Source organism: Pelmatolapia mariae, linkage group LG20, assembly GCF_036321145.2.
Source record: "Pelmatolapia mariae isolate MD_Pm_ZW linkage group LG20, Pm_UMD_F_2, whole genome shotgun sequence".
NCBI lineage: Eukaryota > Metazoa > Chordata > Actinopteri > Cichliformes > Cichlidae > Pelmatolapia > Pelmatolapia mariae.
The window spans coordinates 41934088-41956600 of record NC_086244.1 but is presented as its reverse complement, the minus strand read 5'-3'; the positions used below and the strand labels follow the sequence as shown (position 1 = coordinate 41956600).

General features: G+C 39.6%; 2 protein-coding genes across 3 annotated transcripts; both read right to left on the bottom strand.

Annotated features, from left to right (window-relative positions):
• Positions 1–1757: 1757 nt before the first annotated feature.
• LOC134618986 (histone-lysine N-methyltransferase SUV39H1-like) lies at positions 1758–12734 on the bottom strand. 2 transcript variants are annotated; one of them, XM_063464653.1, is made up of 7 exons: positions 12692–12710; positions 11859–12004; positions 11155–11160; positions 9381–10040; positions 2983–3129; positions 2636–2765; positions 1758–1901 (listed from the first exon to the last, which is right to left on the bottom strand). In XM_063464653.1, exons 1-7 carry the CDS (start codon positions 12708–12710, stop codon positions 1768–1770), a joined length of 1242 nt encoding a protein of 413 aa, XP_063320723.1. In that variant the 3' UTR covers positions 1758–1767. The 2 variants fall into 2 exon arrangements, with proteins under 2 accessions (XP_063320723.1, XP_063320724.1); XM_063464654.1 differs by lacking the exon at positions 11155–11160 and having other exon boundaries at positions 12692–12734.
• A 3042-nt stretch (positions 12735–15776) lies between these two features.
• si:dkey-16n15.6 (organic solute transporter subunit alpha) lies at positions 15777–19438 on the bottom strand. The gene is made up of 7 exons (XM_063465075.1): positions 19372–19438; positions 18544–18695; positions 18336–18409; positions 18093–18248; positions 17660–17771; positions 16756–17008; positions 15777–16216 (listed from the first exon to the last, which is right to left on the bottom strand). The coding sequence occupies exons 1-7, from the start codon at positions 19436–19438 to the stop codon at positions 15777–15779; spliced, it is 1254 nt and encodes a 417-aa protein (XP_063321145.1).
• Positions 19439–22513: the final 3075 nt, after the last annotated feature.

The following is a 22513-nucleotide window of genomic DNA, read 5'->3' as shown; positions in this document are numbered from 1 at the left end:
ACCATTTATTAGCACGGCTTTTGTCCTCCATCTATCAGAATGTCACATTGATAAAAACAAGTATTGATAACTAAAACGCTTAAATATCAAAACTGTAAAATAATCAGCTACTGACCATTTATTTAAAACAAAACAAAGTACACTGAGAGTTACAATACCCCTGGGCTGCCAGAAGAGCAGTTCACTAAAATGCTCTCATGTATCCCCAGTACATGAGTACTTTATTCAAAATAATGTCTATAAACCAGTTTCCAGGGAATCCGTTTCTTTGGCAGAAAGAAAGTAGAGAATTTGTTTTTGCACTGACATGTGTAAAACCATACAAAGACTCTTTACAATAAAAATAATCAGGCATAAAATAATAAACCATATCCAGAAAACAGACCAATGTATTGTCCCAACCTTCATCCACCTGTGTAGCTGTTAGTGAAAGAAGCACGGAGCTTCTCGTTCTGTGCACAGGTGCAGATTTAACTTACCTTGTTAACGGGAAGATGTGCACAGCATGCTGTGCTGAAAGCCACCATGTCAGCCTGTGCACAGTGGTGAGACTGAGAGAAAACACAGCATCATGCTCTCTTTACAAACATGTGTCCTTTTATCAGATTAAACCATAAATGTCTGAAAGCAGAAAGTAAAGTTTCCTCTACTGTTCTTTCTTATACAGTTCATATTATTTAGACTAGAGGAGGAGAGTTCATGAAGGGAGACTTAAGATGAAGCAGTTGCAAGCAGAACTGCACATATACCTCCACAGCTTCTAGTGCACACATTTAGAACAGCCACAGACACTTTGCATGCATCTGTTGTTCTAGCTTACTGAAAACCCATCTACCAGCTGTATGCTACTCCATGTTGGCAGGCCATTATAGGAAGTCTTGGCCTAGCAGCAGTGCAAACACAGTAGGATCGAGCCTTATACACTGTTGAATCGGCCAACATCTGGAGCGTCAAACACCATGACTGAAATAAACAACATGCATATTAAGAAACAGCATGAGGGAACACTGACATGGCTCAGAACAAACTGCAGTACAGCCAAACCAAACCCAGTTTTGGCTACGGTTGTGTTCCATCTCAATTATTATAAATTCACTGTGGTGACTGTTGTCTGAAACCTGTCGTGTTGCATACCTCTTTAGTCAAACAGAACTAAAAACGCAGAATAAATAAATGGTATATCCTAAAACACTGGAGCCAATGTTTTGATTACCAGCACACGCAAAAGCGTGGAAGTGTAGAGACCATCATAGAGAATACCAGAGCCTGTCAGCCTAACAGCATTACACTGCAGCCATTTCACAGCTCGTCAACAGTGTGCAGATTCCTAACATTTGTTCCTATAAATAATTTTGACCCAAAGAAAAAGAGACAAAAGAATGATCCAGATTTTAAAATAATAGACTGACTGCTGCTCTTTCTGCCCACCAGACTTGGCCAGCGCCAAGCAGTAATAAACCTGTTGCAGACAGTCACAGAGGAACTTGTACATTCATGAACTGCGTTTTGTAAGGCCTAGAATACAAGCTAATCACTTTTTTGTTTCAAATCTATTTTGGAGTTAAAAGAGGACAAAATAAAAAAGAAATCTCGCTGTAATTAAGCACTTGTAATACACACAAACTTCACAGATTTGAAGCTGGACTGTGGTTTCCATCTTAAGAGTCTGTCTTGTTCATAAATGTAAAAGTGAAGTTGGGATTTCATCTTTCATAATAAAAAAAACAAACAAACCCATAACTGTACATTTTTCCCCACAGGTCCTTGTCAGAACAGATATTTTCGACATGAGTCTGATCCACACCGACACTCCACTCGAACCCTCTTCTTTGGAGAGCCAGGAAGCCCAGCTAGACTGAAACTGGAATCCATTTTGGTGCTTTCTGTATCAACTGGATCAACTAGAAAGACACAGAATTCAGGCTGGTTAACTCCCATGTGAAATTAATCAGTTTATATATAAGCACAGTTAAAAACAACACAGGTTGACCAAAGTGCTGCACAAAGGAAAAAGTGAAACAAACAAACGCAAAGAAATGACAGCTTTATCCACATTTAACACAGCAAACTCATTTACATGAAAAACAACAAGTAAAAAAAACAAGGCTCAGAAACACTGATGCTCTGCTGTGAGCCAGCAGCAGCATATACGTTGATCACACTGATCTCAGAACAATGAGATCAGTGTGATTAACATTTGGGGAGGCTTGGATCCTATTACTGAATGACATGAACCCAAAAACTACTGCAGATTAAGCACACATTAGTTTCCCCTGGTGGCAGCCACTCCACGCCACAAAAACTGAACGGTGCAAGAAAAACAAACTAGTATGAGAGGCTGACCAGGCTTCAGAGACTTCTAGATCATGAATCCTCAATCTGATCAATACAGCCCCCACCCTGAAACCTACAGGATTAAAATGTTCGGGCTCCAGGCACCACAACTCACACTCTGAGTTCTTATGTTAATTCCAGGAGAGGCTAGTGAGCTTAAATATAAACATATTTCACCAGTGGGTGACAGAACTTGATTTATTTAGTTCTGTAGTCTTCTGAGTGCACCTTAAAGTCTGGCTAAGGTCAGTATTTGTGCCAAAATACATATGACTCCAATTTGCTCAGTCAATTTACTTACTTTGCATTTTGTAGTCAAAGGTGAGCTCCTCTCCTGCTCGGATAGCACGTGTTGAAAATAACGCAATTCTCGGAAGCCTCTCGTCAATGTTGTCAATGAACACGTTGTATACCTGCAGGTTAGGGTTACACTGCAAAAGGAACAGAAGGTTTTTCAGGAGCTTTTTGTTCGCACTGACTCTGCTTTCATATTTGAAAAATTGCAGTCTGGTAGTACATGTGTTGCTATGCATGCTGGTCAATATACATCAATATTAAAAGCTTTAGTTTTTAATGGAACATTGTGGAGAAACTGTGGTCATTTACAAATAGTTGAGAACGGACAAAGACATGTTCATAGGCACTCACGCTGTGGTTGACAAAATGAGAAATGTTTCCTAGGTGAGCTGCATCCACTGTGTACACGTCCTCGACATAGTCCAGGTCAAAGAGGTACGTAGAGCCCTGGCGGTCATATATATGACCTCTTCTCTCTGCTTCGTCTGTGGTGATAATCTGGTGGAAACAAAACAAAGACATAAGAAAGAAAAGAAAAAGCAGGAGCAACTGTAACAGGCTGCATGCCTGGTTGATGCTAAAAATAATTCTGATAAGATTCTTCATATCAATAACCACCTCTAATTGAGTGATTTGTAAATATTAGTGCCATTTCTTACATTTGTAAATCTGTAACATATTGCATTGTTTAAATAGTTTTGTCTTTTACTGTTACTGTCTTAGAGCAACTGTAACCCAGATAATTTCCTTAGGGATTAATAAAGTATTCTGATTCTGAAAACATGTCAGTGTAACCACCAGATGACTGTAAAATGAGTACCTGCTAAGAAATAAGTTGTTTTTCTTAATAGAAGGCTGTCATTTGTACAAGTGAATAGATATTTAATCAATATCTGTCTCCTGCTGCTGCTCTGTATACAGCACAGTTTTATTTACTGTGCAAATGAGCATAGTTGGATTCAAATCACATATAAACCAATACAATTCTATTTTTCAGTTCAATTTGTATGTATCTAGTGCTAATTCAAGACAACAGTCAACTCAAGTTGTCTGTGATTCAGGCTGTTTGAGGTGTGGGCTGCAATGTTAACACACAGATTTAGCAGAATCTTTCTGTAATCTAGAATTTCACCAACATTCAAAACTTAACCCAAAACAGGCTCACAGAGAGTTTTGGAAAATTAAAACAGGTTACTAATATTTTTGCATGGTTTTGAATAATTTTGTACATTCAAACAATTTACAACATTTTGTATCAGCATTAAACTGCCAGCATTACATTTCTTTGGAAAGATATGGATAGCATTACTATACACTGTTTAGATAGCAGAATAATTCTGCTAATACATCAGAGGTTATAACTTATAATGTCACAAATTCATTTTTTAATTTGTTTTTTATTTATATTGGCATCTGAATTAACATGATTGGAAACACGTGTGTGTCACATGTTGGACAAAAACATGAACATGATGCTAAAGCAAAAGTTGTAGCTTCTTTGGAGGAAAAATAAATAAATAAAAAAACTATGTACACAAATGAACTAAAAACTTCCACCACTAGGTGGCAATGTATGACGAGCGGACATGTACTCCTGTACTAAGAACAAGACATGCTGGATTTGTGGTGAAACCAGGGTGGCAGTAGTTGGCAATACTGCTTTATAGCAAGGCAGGGTTCAAACATCTTTAACAAATGAGGATGGTTATGACGTGCTGATCATATACAGCACCCACAGTGGTGTGAAAAAGTGTTTGTCCTCTTCCTAATTTCCAACTTTTTATGTATGTTTGTCACACTTAAATGTTTCAAATCATTAAAAAATGTAAATATTAAACAAAGATAACAAGTAAACACAAAATGCAGTTTCTAAATGAAGGGGTTTAGCGCATTCAGAGGTGGACTTGCTGAATTCATGGTTCCATTTACCACACCAAGTCTTCCAGTTCCTGAAGCAGCAAAATAGCCCCAGACCATCACATTACCACCACCATAATTTACTGTTGGTATGATGTTCTTTTTCTGAAATGCTGGGTTACCTTTACACCAGACGAGTATTTTCCCAAAAGTCTTGATCATTAAGATGTTTTCTGACATGAGATGAGCCTTTATGTTACTTTTTGCTCAGTAGTGGTTTTTGTCTTGTGACTCTGCCATGCAGGCTATTTTTGCCCAGTCTCTTTCTTATGATGGAGTGACGCAAACTCATCTTAACTGAGTCAAGTGAGGCCTGCATTTCTTTGGATGTTGTTCTGAGGCCTTTTGTGACCTCTTGGATGAGTCGCCACTGCGCTCTTGGGGTAATTTTGGTCAGCCAGCCACTCCTGAGAAGGTTCACCACTGTTGTCGCCATTTGTGGATAATGGCTCTGAGTGTGGTTTGCTGGACTCCCATAGCTTCAGAAATGCTTTATAAACTTTTCTAGACTGAGAGATCTCAATTTGGTTTTCATTTGTTCCTAAATTTCCTTGGATCACAGCATGACGTCTGGCTTTTGAGGATCTGCCGGCCTACTCCACTTTGTCAGGCTGGTCCTATTAAAGTGATTTCTTGATTGAGAACAGGTGTGGCAGTAATCAGGCCTGGGTGTGGCTAGAGAAAGTCAGCTCAGCTTTCCCAACACCTCCTGAACCCAAATACAAGTGAATGAATTAGTTGTATAAAGCACTTTGAGTGCTCAGAGTAGAAGAGCACTATATAAGAACAAGTCCATTTACCAAGATACTTTGGTAATCTCAAAATTACAACTTTTAGAATAAAATTATGTGAACGTGAATGACAGCTGGTATTTGTGTTCCCATGTCTACTGATTATTTACTATAATTTGGCCTTGATTTTTCCCCTCATAACCATGTATTTCTTCTTTATACATAGTTCCCCTAGGCAGTATCATCAGAGCATATTTTCACTGCTATGCAGATGACACCCAACTCTTTAATAGGACGTGAAGCCAGATATAACACACACACACACACACACACACACACACACACACACACACACACACACACACACACACACACCCCAATTAGTTAAACTGCAGGAATGTCTTACAGACATAAAGACCTGGATGGCCGCTAACTTTCTGCTTCTTAATTCAGATAAAACTGAGGTTATTGTACTCGGCCCTGAAAATCTTAGAAATATGGTATCTAAGCAGATTCTTACTCTGGATGGCATTACCTTGGCCTCCAGTAACACTGTGAGGAACCTTGGAATCAGTTGACCAGGACATGTCCTTCAATGCACATATTAAACTAATACGTAAGACTGCTTTCTTCCATTTGTGCAACATCTCTAAAGTTAGAAATATCCTGTCTCAGAGTGATGCTGAAAAACTAATTCAAGCATTTATTGCTTCCAGGCTGGACTACTGTAATTCATTATTATCAGGAAGTCCTAAAAACTCCCTGAAAAGCCTTCAGTTAATCCAAAATGCTCCAGCAAGAGTCCTGACAGGGACTAGAAAGAGAGAGCATATTTCTCCTGTATTGGCTTCCCTTCATTGGCTTCCTGTTAAATCCAGAATTCAAAATCCTGCTCCTCACATACAAGGTCTTAAATTATCAGGCCCCATCTTATCTTAATGACCTTGTAGTACCAGACTGAGTGACTTAGCCTATAAACTGGAAAGTGTTTACAGAGGTCTAAACAGAAGCCACTTTCCCATACACTTCTATAGAACCACAACTATGACTGTCTGATGGCCCTCTGCAGGTCTAAGGCACTGTTTTTCTGACCAGAAAGCTAAGCGGATGTTTTATACTGTCTGTTTGGGATCACTGGGACTGATATTGCCACTGCTTTCAATGCTGCTGTTCACCAAAGTCGATCACCTGGCTTTATCTCACCCTACCACAGCATCCTTTGTCACACCAACCTTCTGCATGTCCTCTCTCATTAAAACAAACAAAAAACCACTGTCTAACCAGGTACTTCCATCTTCAGTTTGCAATCCTAATCTCCTACCACTCCATCCTGCCTGCACCCCTTTTCATCTCTTTGGTTGATTGATCCTGGGTCTGGGCGACATGTCAAACATCCTCGATGTACCGCGGGTTTTTCCATGTACGATGGTTAAAATGGGTTTATCGTAACCATTGGAGTATAAGTTGCCATGGAAATATTAAGCTGTATGCACGTAATTCACTGAGGTTTTTTTGTTGTTTTTTTTAAATCCCACATGCTGCAAATGCATTATTAAATCCCCCTCCCAAATGGAAATTTTTTTTACCTGGCACACTGCGCATGCATGTTTATATACAGGGAAAAATATGGCAACAGTGGGATTTTCAAACGAGCCAGGGAATGAGACTCGCTGTTCTTGGTCAGTCATTTTTATAGTCACTATTTAGACTTGAGTTCATACCATTTTTTTATTTTACAATTTTTATAAGCACAAAAGAGTGCCTGTTTAATTTCATTTGTTTTTGTCTCATGAATTATTGGTTGATATCCTGTTTTGTTGCTATGACCTTTTCTTTGTTAAAGGTCTAGTGTTGACCACAGAGTTTGACATACTGTGACAGTAGTCACTTGTGAAAAACCTCTGCGTGCAACTGATGGTTAAAAAAAAAAAAAAAAAAAAAAAAAAGGTTAAAATAAAACATTTCAATTGATTCAGATTTTTTTTTTTTTTTGCATTCAAAGTAGAAAAAAAAATATGGAATGGTTGATTTGAATGAGCACAATGAGTGCAATTTTAGGCACCACATTGTTGAAAATAACATTTCTTCTTGAAGGTTATTTAAACATCTCGTGATACAGCCAAAAACTATAGTGATGAGAGATTTGTCATATCGCCCAGCCCTAAATGGTAATTAAAACTCCTCCACCTTCACTACCTCTGCTCCTTGCATGTTCACCTTTCCACCGTTCTCTCTCTTATTCACACACGTATTCTGTCTGTGGCTCGCGATGTAAAATGAGTTTGACACCCCTGGTTTACCACATCGGCCCACTGCAGAGCTTTGCATTAAGTGAAGTCCTAATATAAACCTTAGGTTACAGATCCACACACCAACATAAATCCCCATCCTAAGGTGGACCAACATCACAAAGCAAAGCTCAAAAGGAGCACTTTAAAGTAAAGAGACTTTAAAGTGATCGCCACGGCGATTCCACTGTGAAACATTAACGGGTAGAAACAGAGACTGCAGCCTCACTGATCGTCAGTTTGTTACCTGTTGAAGTTCAACCGCTGGCTGCTGGACTGGGGTTAGCGTTCACTCAGCTTTAACATCAATCTGGGTTCTTGGCTAGGTTTTTGTTAGAATGCTGTCTGCGCGTGAGTGCAATCTAACCAATAAGCAGAATTGATGATTGACTAACAATTCCAAGGACTTGAACTACTGAACTGGTTCTCTACATGAACCAGTTCTTGACTCCCATCCCTATTTACTATTCCTCGTTCTTAAGAAGAAAAAAAAAAGTATTTCCTATCTGATTATGTAATTAAGTACAGAAAAAAAGTGCGTGCACCCTTTTAAACCATGGAGTCCAAGAGTTTCAGTCCACTACAATATTAAAACCAATGAAATCCCTTTAAAAAAAGTCCCTCAAAGAAGCCATGGTAGTCTCATCACTGTAATATTCTTAGTAAATGTAGTATTTTAACCTCTATTCAGATGTGCAGCTCATTTGTTCCCAATGCTGAAGGACCATCTCTTAAAAGCGTTGTTCAGCTCTGCTCAGAATGCACAAGCACAGTTTTGATATCAGTGGCTTCAGTAAGGTTTTCTCAGTCTGCCTTTTCTGTTAAATCTATTAAGAAATAGCAAAAACACCTGGAATAATGCATGCGTTTCTACTCTTTCATATGATGGCAAAAAGAAATCCGACCTGTCAACACAAACCATTTATATCTTATAGATTCCTGAAAGTAGCCGGCCTTTGCCTTGTTGACAGCGCTGCAAACCCTTCTCTCAAAGAGCTTCATGATGTAGTCACCTGAAATGGTTTCACCTTACAGGTGTGCCTTGTCAGGGTTCATTTGTGGAATTTCTTGCACCCTTAATGGGGTTGAGAACATCAGGTGTGTTGTGCAGAAGTCAGCCCTATTTGACAACTGTTAGAATTCATATATGGCAAGAACCAATCAGCTAAGTAAATATATATAGGCATATAGATCTATATATCTACAGGCAGATAGATATGGATAGAAAATGCCCAAAGGGGTATGCTTACAAATGCGAAATTGTGTGTGTACCATGTTTACATATTTTTGTGATGACCAAAAATTGGAAGCTTACTATACTTGTGGGGACCAACAGCCCTTATTGGGACAAAATCCCCGTCCCCAGGAGTTTGAAGCCATTTTTGAGACTCAAAAATGTGGTTTTAGTGTCAGGGTTACAATTAGGTCATGGTCAGGGTTAAGCATTTTGATTGTTAGGGTAAGCGGCTAGAGAAAGCCTTATGTCAATTCGATGTCCCCACAAGGACATGAAAACAACTCTGTGTATGTACGTGTGTGTGCACATACACAATTTCACATTTGTAAGTATGAAAAGATACCAGTAGTATTCAGATTCTATTTTAGTGCACCACACCTTTCTTTTCATTTGCTTTCTAGCTGCAAGTTACCAGAAACGAGTGCTGTCACTTGTATCATTAAACTTTAAACCGATTCAATTAATGTATCACATCTGTCAAATCATCAAGCAGCTGCTGGCTGCTTTTGTCATGCTCTACACTTCACAGTGAAGCATGACACGGCACTTTAAAAAAAATGACTAAACAGGTCTCACCTCCCCAATGTACTCCATGACAAATGTGTTCCTCTTGATGTGCTGCAGTGTGCGGACTCCCCATCCCCGGCCATTCTCCGTTTTAAAGATACACAGATCGAACTGGATTCCATTCTGCACAACTCTGTTGGGACAGTCAGGCCCACAGCTGCAGCGGGAGTTGCACTCATATATTGGCTGTCCAGGCCGAATCCGGACCTGTCCTCTGTCGTTGTAGGCCATGCGTTGGAAGGAAGCCCCAGGGCAACAGCCATTCACTGGCTCCTCTAAACAGTTTTTGCACTCACAACCCACTGCCATCTCATCTAACACAATGCCCTGACCTACTTTATAGTTGTTGATATAGGTAAAGTTTTTCGGAGGACCCTCTAGGTCCACTTCGTTCATGACAAAAATGCGCCCTGGATGATTGCGAGTATGATTCAGATGGTCTTCCCAGCGCTGCAGACTCTGGCGAAGTTTGGCTTTTTGGACCAGAAATGAGGAAACTTCTTTATCTAGCTTTTTTGGGATGCAACGTCGCTTGTGGCGCCTCAGCTCCTGGTCCAAGTCAAGATGGAACTGCTTCATCAGTTTGGGACATTTTAGGTTCCTCTTGGGTTCCCAAGTGTTATCTGATTCTGGAAAGCCCTTCCATTTTACAAGGTACAACTCCTCTTCCTGAAACACACACAATAAGGTCAGTTTTGGGGGCAATTAGTGGTTCAGCCTAAACTTAATTTATTCTGTTACCATGTCTACCAAGGGCAACATCTGTCCCACCTCACAGATGTTCTAAATCTCCACACAGCAAAGGCACAATATTTATAGCATGTCCAAATGTCTGGAAGCACCCCTCATATTTATTTATTTTTTTCTCCCAACCAGCCAGAGTTTATTGTAATTTTTTAAAGTGCTCTTGAGCAGTAGCTCTCCAGGTTTCTGAAGGTGTTTGTCTTTCTGTAGACATGGCTGACTTTTCATTCGTTTTTAGTCCTTATACCCAAATATTTCCTTCAGATGCACCCTGTTACAGAAAAACATTTTCCATTTCTTGAGTTGAATCTATGGAAAAATACCAAAGGTAACACAGTTTGACAGGTATTAGACAATTTAATAGCTATTAGCAACGAGGTCAAAGAGCTATTAGCTGAAAACTTGGCAACTCTCAGCATGATGTGCAGCATCCTTGTTTGAGGAAACTGGACACAAGGAGATTAAACAGGAAGTATCAGCCCTAAAAAAAATATCTATAGTAGATAGTTTATTATGTGAAAGGCATGTGCTTTAAAAATAAATAAATAAAAAGAATAAGGAAGAAAAGGCCGAGGTATAGCAAATTACAGACTGACAGTGTGATGACAGGAAATGTGACATTTTTGGTTCAGAGGAGGTCAGGAGAGCTCCAGCAGTGAGAGCACTTTCAGTCTCATCATTCAACCTCATATGTTAGCACTCATTTGAATAAATAACTACACATATTTCCCATTTTCCTCCCAAAATATACGAAAATGAGGGGTGGCTCCAGAGTTTTTGCACAGTACTCCATGTATATAGTGCTTTTCACAATCAGGAATCATAAAATGCTTTACAGAAAATAAAATCCAAGACAAAACAACATTAAAAAGGCAGGTAAGGCACAATGAAACCATGAGCATATCGAGTTGAATGTTTTAGCTGAGATTACATTGATTCTAACTATTTGGAGAAGACTAAATGAGTGCCACCTCAAATCCAATTGTGCCTGCTCAAAACTTCCACCGCACATACATGAAAGGTTTTCTTCTAGAAACACCTTAATCTGTTCTGAGACGGGACTGTAAGAGCCAGCTCGTACAGACGCATATGCGTGTATACTTAACTAACAGGGATAAGAAGTGAGAAACATGAGTAATATTGTATATATGCAAGATAGTGTATATGAGCACATTAAATACAAACTAAATAGTAAAATGATACAATGATGCAAAATGATACAAAAATCTAAAAGATTATAGATAAAATACTTAAGGAATTTACAACATAGTGCATGGTTTGTTGCAGTCCAAAGTTACACTGTCTCGCGGTATCTACCTTGTACTATTAGGAACAATGTTTGTTATGCAGCACTTGCTGTATTATAACATCTTCTTTCTTCTAATGTCAGGTTAGACCATTTGCCTTCAAAGTGGAGCAAAGAGGAAAAGGGACTCTTATCCATGCCACAGTACAATGAATAAACACTAGCAGAATGTCTCACTATAAAGTAGATGAATGTAAAATATTTTGTACTTTTAGCACTTGCAATAAAACTCCTTTCAAACATGTCTGTGTGATGTCTAACAGTGAATGCATGCCCTGTCCAACAATTAAACTGGTTGATTTCATTAAAAATACTGCCAAAATATTTACTAGGAATTTATTTTTCTTCGAAAAGAAACCAAGAAACCTTCCCTAACTTCACACTAACAAGAGTCTAAGTTGCCAACAATCCATATCATACCTTAGTCGATATCATACCTTAGTCTTCTTGTAGTCACATAGGAATTCAACCTCGTATTCATTGACGTTGGCTCTGCTAACTCCAAGCTCTTGACACTGGAGTTTCTCCATTCGACACATGGCTTCCAGCTCATCCCAGGACATCTTGCAGGGCACGCTGCAATCTAACACACCACACACCTTTAACTGACAGTGCCCAGTCTTTTTCTGACAGTGGAAAGTAAGGAAAAATTCATTTTTAATCTGACTCAGCTTCCTACCGCGAAACAGCGCACGGTGACAGCACACACGGTTTACTGCTGGGCTTTGTGCAAATGGACAGCCAAAGTATAGCTGTGTGAAACAGCGTATGTTTTAAATCAAACGTCATGCCGGTACAGGGGGCCCGAAACAAGAATCCTTTTAAAGAGTTGCATCCACGTTCGTCCAAAGACCCACAATGTGCCATTTAAACATTCCCGAAGCGCTACATGGCGCCTCAAGCTCAGCGCTACCGAGCACCGTGCAATAGCACCGCTAACTCCTCCGCTCACTTCAACACAGCGGCTACGGTCTGCTACCTGGAATACACAGAAAGCTCCACCAAGAGCTTAATCCAAGTTACTGAGTTCACGAGTCGACTATTTGGACAAAAAGACCGCTTTTATTAAACTGCACCCGTACTTCGAACTATTGGCTTTCATAGAATAACCGCGATGTAAAAGCCCAGCACTTAAGTTAAAACTGCGTGAATGCGAAGGTAGAAAAATGTGCATATTCGAGCTATTTAAAGGATATAGACACAACCAGGTAACCGCAAATATTAACTAGATGGTGTAAAATTAAATGAAATAACAGTCCTTATGTATTACCTTTCAAATTTTCCGCCATGTTTTCCGCACAGCCGCCAAAATAGAATAAGCTACATTGGTCAGAAAGGCCTTACGACACAGAGATCGTAGCGGCAGCTAATTGGATGAGCGCCCTCTGTGAGCGTTCTGATTGGCTTAGAGAAGTAGTCCGGCGGGCACGCCGGAAGACAACAGATACAGCCAGTACAATGGATTCACATTTGAGTGAGTCTGCCAGCTGATGTCCTTTTTCTCCTCTCCCGGTCCAGACATTCTGTACTTAAGTGTTGAAAAATACTCCAGTAAAAGTACCGATTCAACTTATTTACTTAAGTAAAAGCGAAAAAGTACATGTTCTGAAATGTACTTAAAGTAAGAAAGTAAAAGTAGGTCCTTGGAAAACGTTTCTACCACCAATTTTTATGCAAAGCTGAACACTGTGCTATATTAATGTAATAATGTAATCATATTAGTAGATAGGAATACAAACTTTACTTCAGTCTAAATTTTATTTCTAATAAATGCACTCAACTTGAATCAGTTAAGTAGAATATGAGCAGAGAAAAAAATGAAAATAAATTGTAGCTCTATTTTCTGTTGTCTACGTTATAGAGGGCGTCTTTGCCTTTAAAAAGGAAATGAGTAGGAAAGCGGTCAAAATGGGATTTAGCAGGTGGGGGAGACCCTAAAATCTAATGGCTCAGTGTGGAGAAAAGAATCCTAAATAACAAAAATGTCTATGGAGATGTCCAGTAGATTTTCTTAGTGTAAAGGCTGTGATCAATTAACCTACTGCTCGTTGTGGATGTAAACAACTGAATTCAACCAGATGTCAGCAGATGTTTCATGAGTTGTCCTGGCTGACTTCCATTTTCTACACTGACAGTATTCTGTTTATGCTGTTTTCATACTAGACACTATACAGTTGGTGGAATTCAGTGAATGAGCATCATCAGTTTAACTTCAAATTCACCTCTGCTGGCTTTTATGTAACCTAACTCTGAGTGTGAAACCACAGTCACTGTGCACCAGTTACACTGTTTTTTACTGAAATCCATCACACTACAGTAAACTAACCTGCACAGTATTTTAATCAGCCTTTACATAACACAATTAAGCTACCCTAGTTTGTTTTGCAGCATGTTTTACATTATGAAAAACCATAATAGGACATGTAGAGACCCAATCTGATTTAAAAACATGAGGACTTACATTTACAGTTTATCAAACACCACTGAGCAGTTGTTGCCTTCAAATCTAACTTCTCCTCTTCCTCTCCTGTCCTGTCTTTCTCATCTTTCTCCATCTCTGAGTCAAGTTAGATCTCTTTCTTTTCTCTCCCTGTGAAATACAGCAGCTGGACCTTTAGCTAGCACACCTTTAGCATTTGTTCATATAGTGTCAACAAGGACAGCTAAGAAAACTGATGAATCACACAACCGAGGTGTTGTGTGATTCATCACACAACGCACAAATGTGCACACTTGTTTACACACAGATTTGTGTGTGGATGAAGCCCAATCATCCCGAGCACAGCAGCAAATTGCCAACAGAAGGGCTCCAAATGAAAAGAATTGGTCTTGCGCCGGCCCAGTCAAAGTCCAGGCCTCAGCCTGACTGGAGTGCACTGGGGTGTTCAGAGAACGATGCATAAAAGAGTGCTTCAAACCTCAATTAACTGAAGGAACACTATAAAGAAGAGTGGACTGAGGATCCTCCACAATTACGTGAGAGACTGATGACGTTGCACAGAAAACCATTACTTCAAATTATTCCTGCTAAAGATGGTTCTAGAGGTCAAGTCAAAGTTAGGAAAACAGCTGTACACACCTGCAAGAATGTGCATCTACTTACTGGTACATTACTAGCTCCTGATGTACCAAATTATTTCCACAGAAAAATATTAAATTTGTTGATAGTTTGAATTAAATTTGGACAGGGCTTTATTGTGGTTATATATCACACATATATACATATATCATCCTACATGTCACGTTTAATTGTAGACTCAGAGACTCTGTTAATTAAAGATAAAAAAAAAAAGAAGCAACAAATCTCTACATATATACACAGTTCTAAAGAGCACGGGTTTGAAGTGCTTTAAAATGCTTCAATTATGTTGTAACATTATATTTATTTCATTCATTTTCCTCAGGTCACAACAATTAGTAAGTGGGATTAATAAGTACAACAATGTAATAATATGTAATAATAATAAGAACAATAGAGAGAACAAAATATATATTAAAGATTTTAGAAGCACATAATCTTTGGCGACCTTTATAAGCCAGCCTGGTTAGTCCAAACCCTAAAACACATGAATAAGAAGTTTCTGGACCACATTTAAAATGAGATGAATATCTCTGCACAGTCTCCTAATTATCCTAAATGAGATAACTATGTGTGTAAGTTTTTGTCTTATTGGTCAACCCCACAAACACCCAAGCCAGTACTAGGGATGGTCATTACTTTTCAGTAGTCATGAAATTCAAGTGAATAGTTGATGTGCCTTTTTTTTGTCTTAAACATAGGCCTGGTAGGATGTTATGCATTAGTAATGCAGTGTGGTGGTAATGTACCTACGAACTGTTTGCCAGTAACCAATATTCAACAAAATGGAAAAAGCTGCCAACTACTTGGTATCATGCTTAGACAGTACTGCAGAAACAGAACAAGCATGCAACGCCAAAATGACTAAAATGATCAAAATGTTATGTGTAGAACAAAAGGAAGGGCAGTGCAAAGTGTGCGTAAGGTAAAACTAGCACTTCACAACCATCTGAGAGCAGTTTGGGGTGAGGTGCAATGTTTAAAGAATATCCAATAATATGTTGATAAATATCATCAAATTAAGGGAATATTTTTTTTATTTTTCACCTGATCTTGAATCCAGCCCTCAAAGGCTCGATGATTTCGGTTTGCACTGACTGATGTTATGTCAGTTGTTACATTCTTCAGCAAATTTTAAGTTGAATGTTTTGCTCATCAGGATCTGATGTATAATTGAAGTGTTTAGCAGTATATTTTGCTCAAAGTGCCCTTTCCTGGCTAGTTTTAGCATCTTCAGCAGTCAAGCTTAATCTTATGGACTTTTCTATCCCACTGGTCAAACCACAGTGACATCTTTTGACTCCAGGTCATTTACATTAGCCCTGACAGTAATGTGTGTCAGAGCTACACCGGGCTCATCCACACACCTGGGCTCCACTGTCTCTGAACTCCTTGAGTGCTGACCTTTGGCCTTAGGAAAGTGGAAACCATCCAGAGGTGCATGCTCTATCCTGCACAGGCTGTCTTCGCTGTCACTGTTGTAACTGGGACTATATGAGGCGTTGATGAGACATCCACCAGGCCGAGCCTCCTCTGATAGCACGCTGGCCTTCTGATGCATTGCCTGAATTTCTTCCGTTTGGATGGCCTTTTCCATTCTCCATACATCAAGCGGCTCCTCCATCTCCATTTCACTCGGCTCCACCTTACGGAATGTGTGGCGGGCATACAGGCCAATGCAAAACATCTCCACAATCACGCTGTAGTGGTAGATCACTAAGATTGGACAAGAAACGCACAATACAGGACTGATTTTAACAGGCAGTGTAGAGTGCTTTGGGTGAAACAACAGTGCTTCCAGCTTTGTGAGATAGTGTGAGTTTTCATTCAAAACTATAGCCGATGTAACAATATAACCATACAATAACCATACTCAAAGAAATCAAACTTTAGTTTTAGCAAAGTGATGACAGAATTTTTTTATATTTCCGGTTTATAGTCTTAAATCTTATTATTTGCTCACATTAGATTGTTGAGCACTTATCTAGTATTAATGAGAACTCAAATCACAGTTGCACTAGAATTCTGTCTCAGTCAAGGACACATCATATTAGTGTAAGACCTGTTCTGCATGCTCGTGACCTGTCCACAGTGTACCCTGCGAAAATAAAATCTAATACTTTTCAAGATAGATTTGTTTGAAAAATGTTGTCTGAGTGTTGTGACCAATCATGTCAAGAATAACCACAGAATTATTTGAGTAAAACCGATTGGGAGGCAAAAGACTGGAGGAGTCCAGATGTGCTGTCACTTACACTGAGACCGGGCCAAGACAGAGAAAGGTGGTGTGCAGGGGATAACCTCCAGAGCCCCCATAGTCTCTAAGATGCCACTCTGCAGGCCACACAGGACCAGCACCAGGATGATGCAGATGAACTTGGCTCTCAGTCCATAGCCATGCAACGCACTCTTTGTTGCTTTGTAAAACAATAGGTGGCCATAAAAGGACACGAAAGTTGACACACCTATGATGCCGTTCACATACAGGTTGGGGTCAACTGAACCCACCTTGAAAAAATAAGACGATAGTTACACTTTTTATTCTTCAGTCTATCCAGTGCTTTTCACTTCAGATGAGATGATTTGTTATCTGAAATAGACTGAACATGTAAGACTGGGCTCAAAGCCTCATTGTACTTCAAATGTTAAACATAGTATAACTACAGAGGCAGTCTCTACTTAAAGCTATTTGGAGTGTGACGCAAAGAGAGAGCTTCACAGTGTTCAAACCACCTTTATAAAAATGAACAATCAGTGCATACAATGTGCAGTGGTTTTGCAGAAATGTGGATCATATGAGGTTCTCCACGACCTTCCGCCTGTACAGTTTAGAAGCCTTTTTGCAAATATTTGTAAATCACTTGATACAGTCAGTAACCATCTACAACCATTATGAGTAAGATTGTTCTATTATATATGAACCTAGCTTGAAACAAGTTACTTTCAGAAAGAAAATATTTGCACAAGATTGGGAACTGACACTACTCTGACAGTGTTTTGTCTTTGTTGTGTTAAACCCAGTTGCTGTAACAAATTTCCCAGCTTTGGGATAAATAATGTATATCTTCTATTAAATGAACACCAGCACTGGCTTGAGCTTCATGAAATTATCCTCACTGGCAAAATAAGCATAGATCAAAATTTTTATAAACAACTCACATCACCATAGTCATACTGTTCATCTGTCCACAGCACCAAAGTCACGAAGAACAAGATGCTGCGGACCACAGAGAGCTGCAGGACAGCAGCCATCATCCAGGCCCGGCTGCTGCTGCACACAAGAGAAGGGACAAGACTTTCACATGTCAGTCTGCTACTGTATTGACCACATTTTACACAACACAGCTACACCAACACAAAGGACATACATGCAGGAAGTGTGTGCAGTTCTTTACAATATATGTGCAAATTCCCATCCAGGTAACATACACAAGTACTAAAAGCCATTACAGACATTAGTGGCACATGATCTGTTGAGATGCCACCTCTACAATGTCCATGAGATGATACCTGGTGCCTAATAAGACCTTAATCATTTCACTCTACGTGCGGTGGCAGTGTTTTACTCAGATTTGTGGCTGCCGCTGTGTACCTGTTGATGGTCACCATTGGGAGGCAGCAGCAGCAGCAGCAGGGAAAAGGATCTGGAGTTACCTGCTGTCCAGACAACGTAGCCAGCATACGCACTTTCCCTCCAAAAAAGTCTGTGATCAGTCCCATGAATTTCAACAAGGTGATAGAGTGATACCTGTGCCAAATACACACATTCGGACAGGATATATACAACCAACCTGTGATCACAGCGAGTCTTTATAGTCCATTCTTGGTAACTTACAGAGAAGCAATGAAATTACACAGAGAAGAGGAACGGGGCACATACAGTGCTATCAGAGATGTGAAGGCAAACACCTAAAGGAAACAGAAAACAGCAGTAAGACTCAGCTGTAGTGCACGCTGGACTGGAGCACATCAGCATACAATTTCAGCTCAGTTCATAAAAGGAGCTCTGTGTTTGTGTGTGTGTGAGATGAGACTGCAGTTACCGGATACATTCCTAATATCCAAAGGTAGAGAAATTGACGTCTGAATGAGGAAATATTGCGCAAGAAGAAGCCCACCTCTTCCAGAAACACCCCAAGTAAAATGACAGCCAGGCCGGCTGGGATGAGGAAGAGCCACAGCTCATTTTTAATGGCTGAGAAAAAAAAACACAGTACCACACAAAAGCACCAGAGAATTTTTACAAAAAAGTACACAATACTGCCAGAAACTGGTGAGAAATCAACACACATACACACAAGCTTCCATTTTGATTCCAGTTTCTTATACATCTAGTTCTTTGGATTCTCTCCAGTCAATCATACGTAGTTTATGATAATTAAGTCCTGCGAGAATATTTTTTCCTCTTACAGCTGTGCAAAATATTCAGGATGCATTCCGTCAGTCTTCCAGAATTTTCAGCATTTTTAGAAAATGAATGTTTGTAATGTAACATTTCGTCTATTGAGTAAGGAGATGTGCATAAAATATGAAAATGTACATCGTCTCAGTTGCAGATTTCTTTAACGGATTTCTATAACTATCTATCAATGGCTAAAAATGCTGAATGATTCTAACAAGCAACAACAAAGTTCTTATAATATTTATTAAAGTCTATTTTTTCTCTGTATACGAATCAGAAAAGAATACACATCAAACTTTTTTTGAGCATTATAACTAAAATATTAAACTAAAATGCTACGGCTCATGCCAAAAAGAGTTGAATCTGAGATAGTTTATCACTCCATCTCACTTAATGGGCATTAACAAGGGGAGATAATAAATACAATCCTTAATATTCTGCTACAGTGGAAGTAGAAAATTGTACTTACCAGTAAAAATTTGTGATGACAGAGGGATCTCAGGCCCAATCCAGCTGCAGTTGGCCCTACTTCTCATCCTCTATATAATCCTACTCACCATGCATCCGGAGCAAATACATAGGAAATAGCATAATTTACACCAGTCAGCTACCTCTTTTAATTCGTAGCCAACCAAATATCCCAGCACCAAACTTTTACCTACCAGAGGCTGTAGTTTTATGCAAAACGACTTCCAGGCCTCTCCTGTCCTTTCCGTGTTGACCCGAACACTTCCTGTCTGACTAAAGATGTTAATCATTGATAGATACAGGTAGGGGACAGGTATGGGATCCAAGTTCATCTTGAACAGCCAACAGTTTATGTGAGAAGAACAAATAGTTTAAAAATACACCCACAATATTTAGTGCAGGTGCCACTAATCAACATTTTTCATAAACTGAGGATCATGTGGCTAAATGTGAAATATGACTACTTTTGTCACTTTTAGCCTAAATATTCTGGCCCAATTTGAACGATCTCTCATGCAGTGATAAAGCTAGTACCTCGACCCCTTTAATAGAAACAGCATACAATAATCACACAGTCAAAACAGCTTGGGCCCACAGTGTCCCAAATCTGTCAGACCAGGAGAAAAATTGAGTCTGTCCTGTGCTCCTCCATCACAGTCTGGTATGGTGCAGCCACTAAACAGGACAGGCGCAGACTGCAGCGGACTGTACGGGCAGCAGAAAGGATCATCGGCACCCCTCTGCCCTCCATCCAGGATCTGTACCTCTCAAGAACCAGGAAACGGGCAGGGAAAATCATCACAGACCCCTCACACCCTGGACACAGACTTTTTGATCTGCTGCCCTCTGGCAGACGGTACAGAAGCCTGCAGACCAGGACCACCCGACACAGGAACACTTTCTTTCCCCTCACCATCTCCCTCCTAAACAGTTGACCTGTCACACTGCTCCCACTGCCAGACTGCAACTGCACCTTGTGTACATTCTGTAGTATTCATTCCACCTCATTTCATTTCTGTATTTTATGTATATAAGTTTAGATTAGTTATTTATAGTTGGTTTATACAGCTTTGTGTATGTATGTGTGTGCATGTGTAATGTATATATAGACACGTGTGTGTGTGTGTGTGTGTGTGTGTGTGTGTGTGTGTGTGTGTGTGTGTGTGTGTGTGTGTGTGTGTGTGTGTTTTACATTGCTGTGCTTGAGAGCCACCATCTACCGGAACCAAATTCCTTGTATTTGTCTGCACATATACATGGCCAATAAACACGATTCTGATTCTGATAACTGCCCCGAGTGCATCTGGCAGACTCTTATCAAAACTTGTTTCTAAATGACGTCCCAGAATATGGACTTACTGTAAATAATTCACAATGAAAAGTGTTTTATCTAGTAGTTATATATAAAGTTTGTTTAAAAAGTAAGGAAATTTGTATTTGGTCAATTATGTCACTGTTGTAACAATGCTTTTTGGTACCACATTTTTAAGAAAATGCAGTTGTGGGTTGAGAAGCAGAGTTGAGTATGTGGGATGTGCCCATTAAAAACTTGCTATATCTTCTGTGCCAATGCCAAACAGCTTAATCCTGCGATTGACTCTTGTCAGAACTCTTGTGTTCCGCAAAACCCAAGTTGCGGTATAATCGTAGTGAGCCCTAGTACCATCACCAAATTAAAAGCAATGTTCCATTCCAGGGGATTTTAGGGATGGGCTTCAAAGTGAGGAAGACATGCCAAGAAAACAGTTTCCTCACCCTGTCAGCATCAAAAACCATAAGCAGTTTCCTACTGATTTGCAAGACGATATGGCCGACGGCTCTCCTCACAGACAATCTCCGGTCTCACTGGGCTGCCAGGAGGCCTGCCATGACTGCCCTTCACAGTCAGGCCTGTTTGCACTGGTATCGGCAACATGTGCACTGGAAGCTGGACATGTGGAGGCACATTATGTTCAGTGAGTAAGTCCACATTCTGTGTATAGCAGTTGGATTGTAGGGTCAAAGGGGAGAGATCCAATTGAGCACATTTGGGATGGATGGCAACGGAAGTTTACAAAAATGGAAAACAGCTCCATACAGTAGACGCCCTTCGTGCGGCCGTCTTCACCACTTGGGGAGATGCTCCCACTCACCTCATGGAAACACTTGCATCAAGCATGCCGCAATGAATTTTTGAAGTGATCGACAATAATAGTGGAGCTGCTCATAACTGAGTTCATGTTTTGGACCTTTGATTTCTGTTTTGGGCGGTTTAAGGGTTTTCTGGAGGTGTGGTCCTAAATTTTTGATCAGCTGTAAAACAGCCTCTTTCAGTTTAAGTGTTGTTTTCAATAAATTGCATGATCAAAAAATGTTTTGTGTCACTCCCATTTCTTCATGGTGCATGCTGAATTTCTACTTAGAACCTAGTTAAGATCCAATCATACAAAATATGATTTTTTGCCATTTTTCAAGTGGTCTTAAACTTTTGATCAGGACTGTATATGGTATAGAAAAGATTTTAACTGAAGCTCCACTGGGGCTGTTTTTCATCTAATATCAACTTCACTAACCCTAGGCAAGTTGTTAAAAACAACATTTTGTTTCCAAAAAAGCATCTTGAGAAAACAGCGGCAAAGCTACCAGCAAAAAACACGCAAAAAGTGAAAGTTTTAGTTTAATGTTACCTTGCGACATCAGGACGGGGTTTTAGTTCAGCCTTCACATTACAGTAATGTCATTAGCTGATAGACCAACTGAACAGAGCATAATTAATAATAATCAGTTTACCAAGGCAAAGGAGATACATGCAACAGCTACCTTTGTTCACCCCAAAGCCTCCCCAGCTCACTTTTCATAAGCATCCAGGCTCTTCAACCTCAGGAACATCAATTAAAACACTTTCTTTCACAATAAAAGCTCTCTACTAAATGAAACTATTCTTAACCATTAGATAGTTTTAAAGGGTGGAATATACTTTTTATGCTAAGGGGATGTTATTTTCACCCTCTGCTTACAATCTGTCATGGGCACAATCTCTAGGAAATAAATGAAAGCTATAATTACAGGTTATATACAGTATTTATACTCCTCATTTTAGAATAATAATGCAAAAAATAAATCAACCAGGTTTTTTCTTACACCTGAAAAGAGACCACGAACTT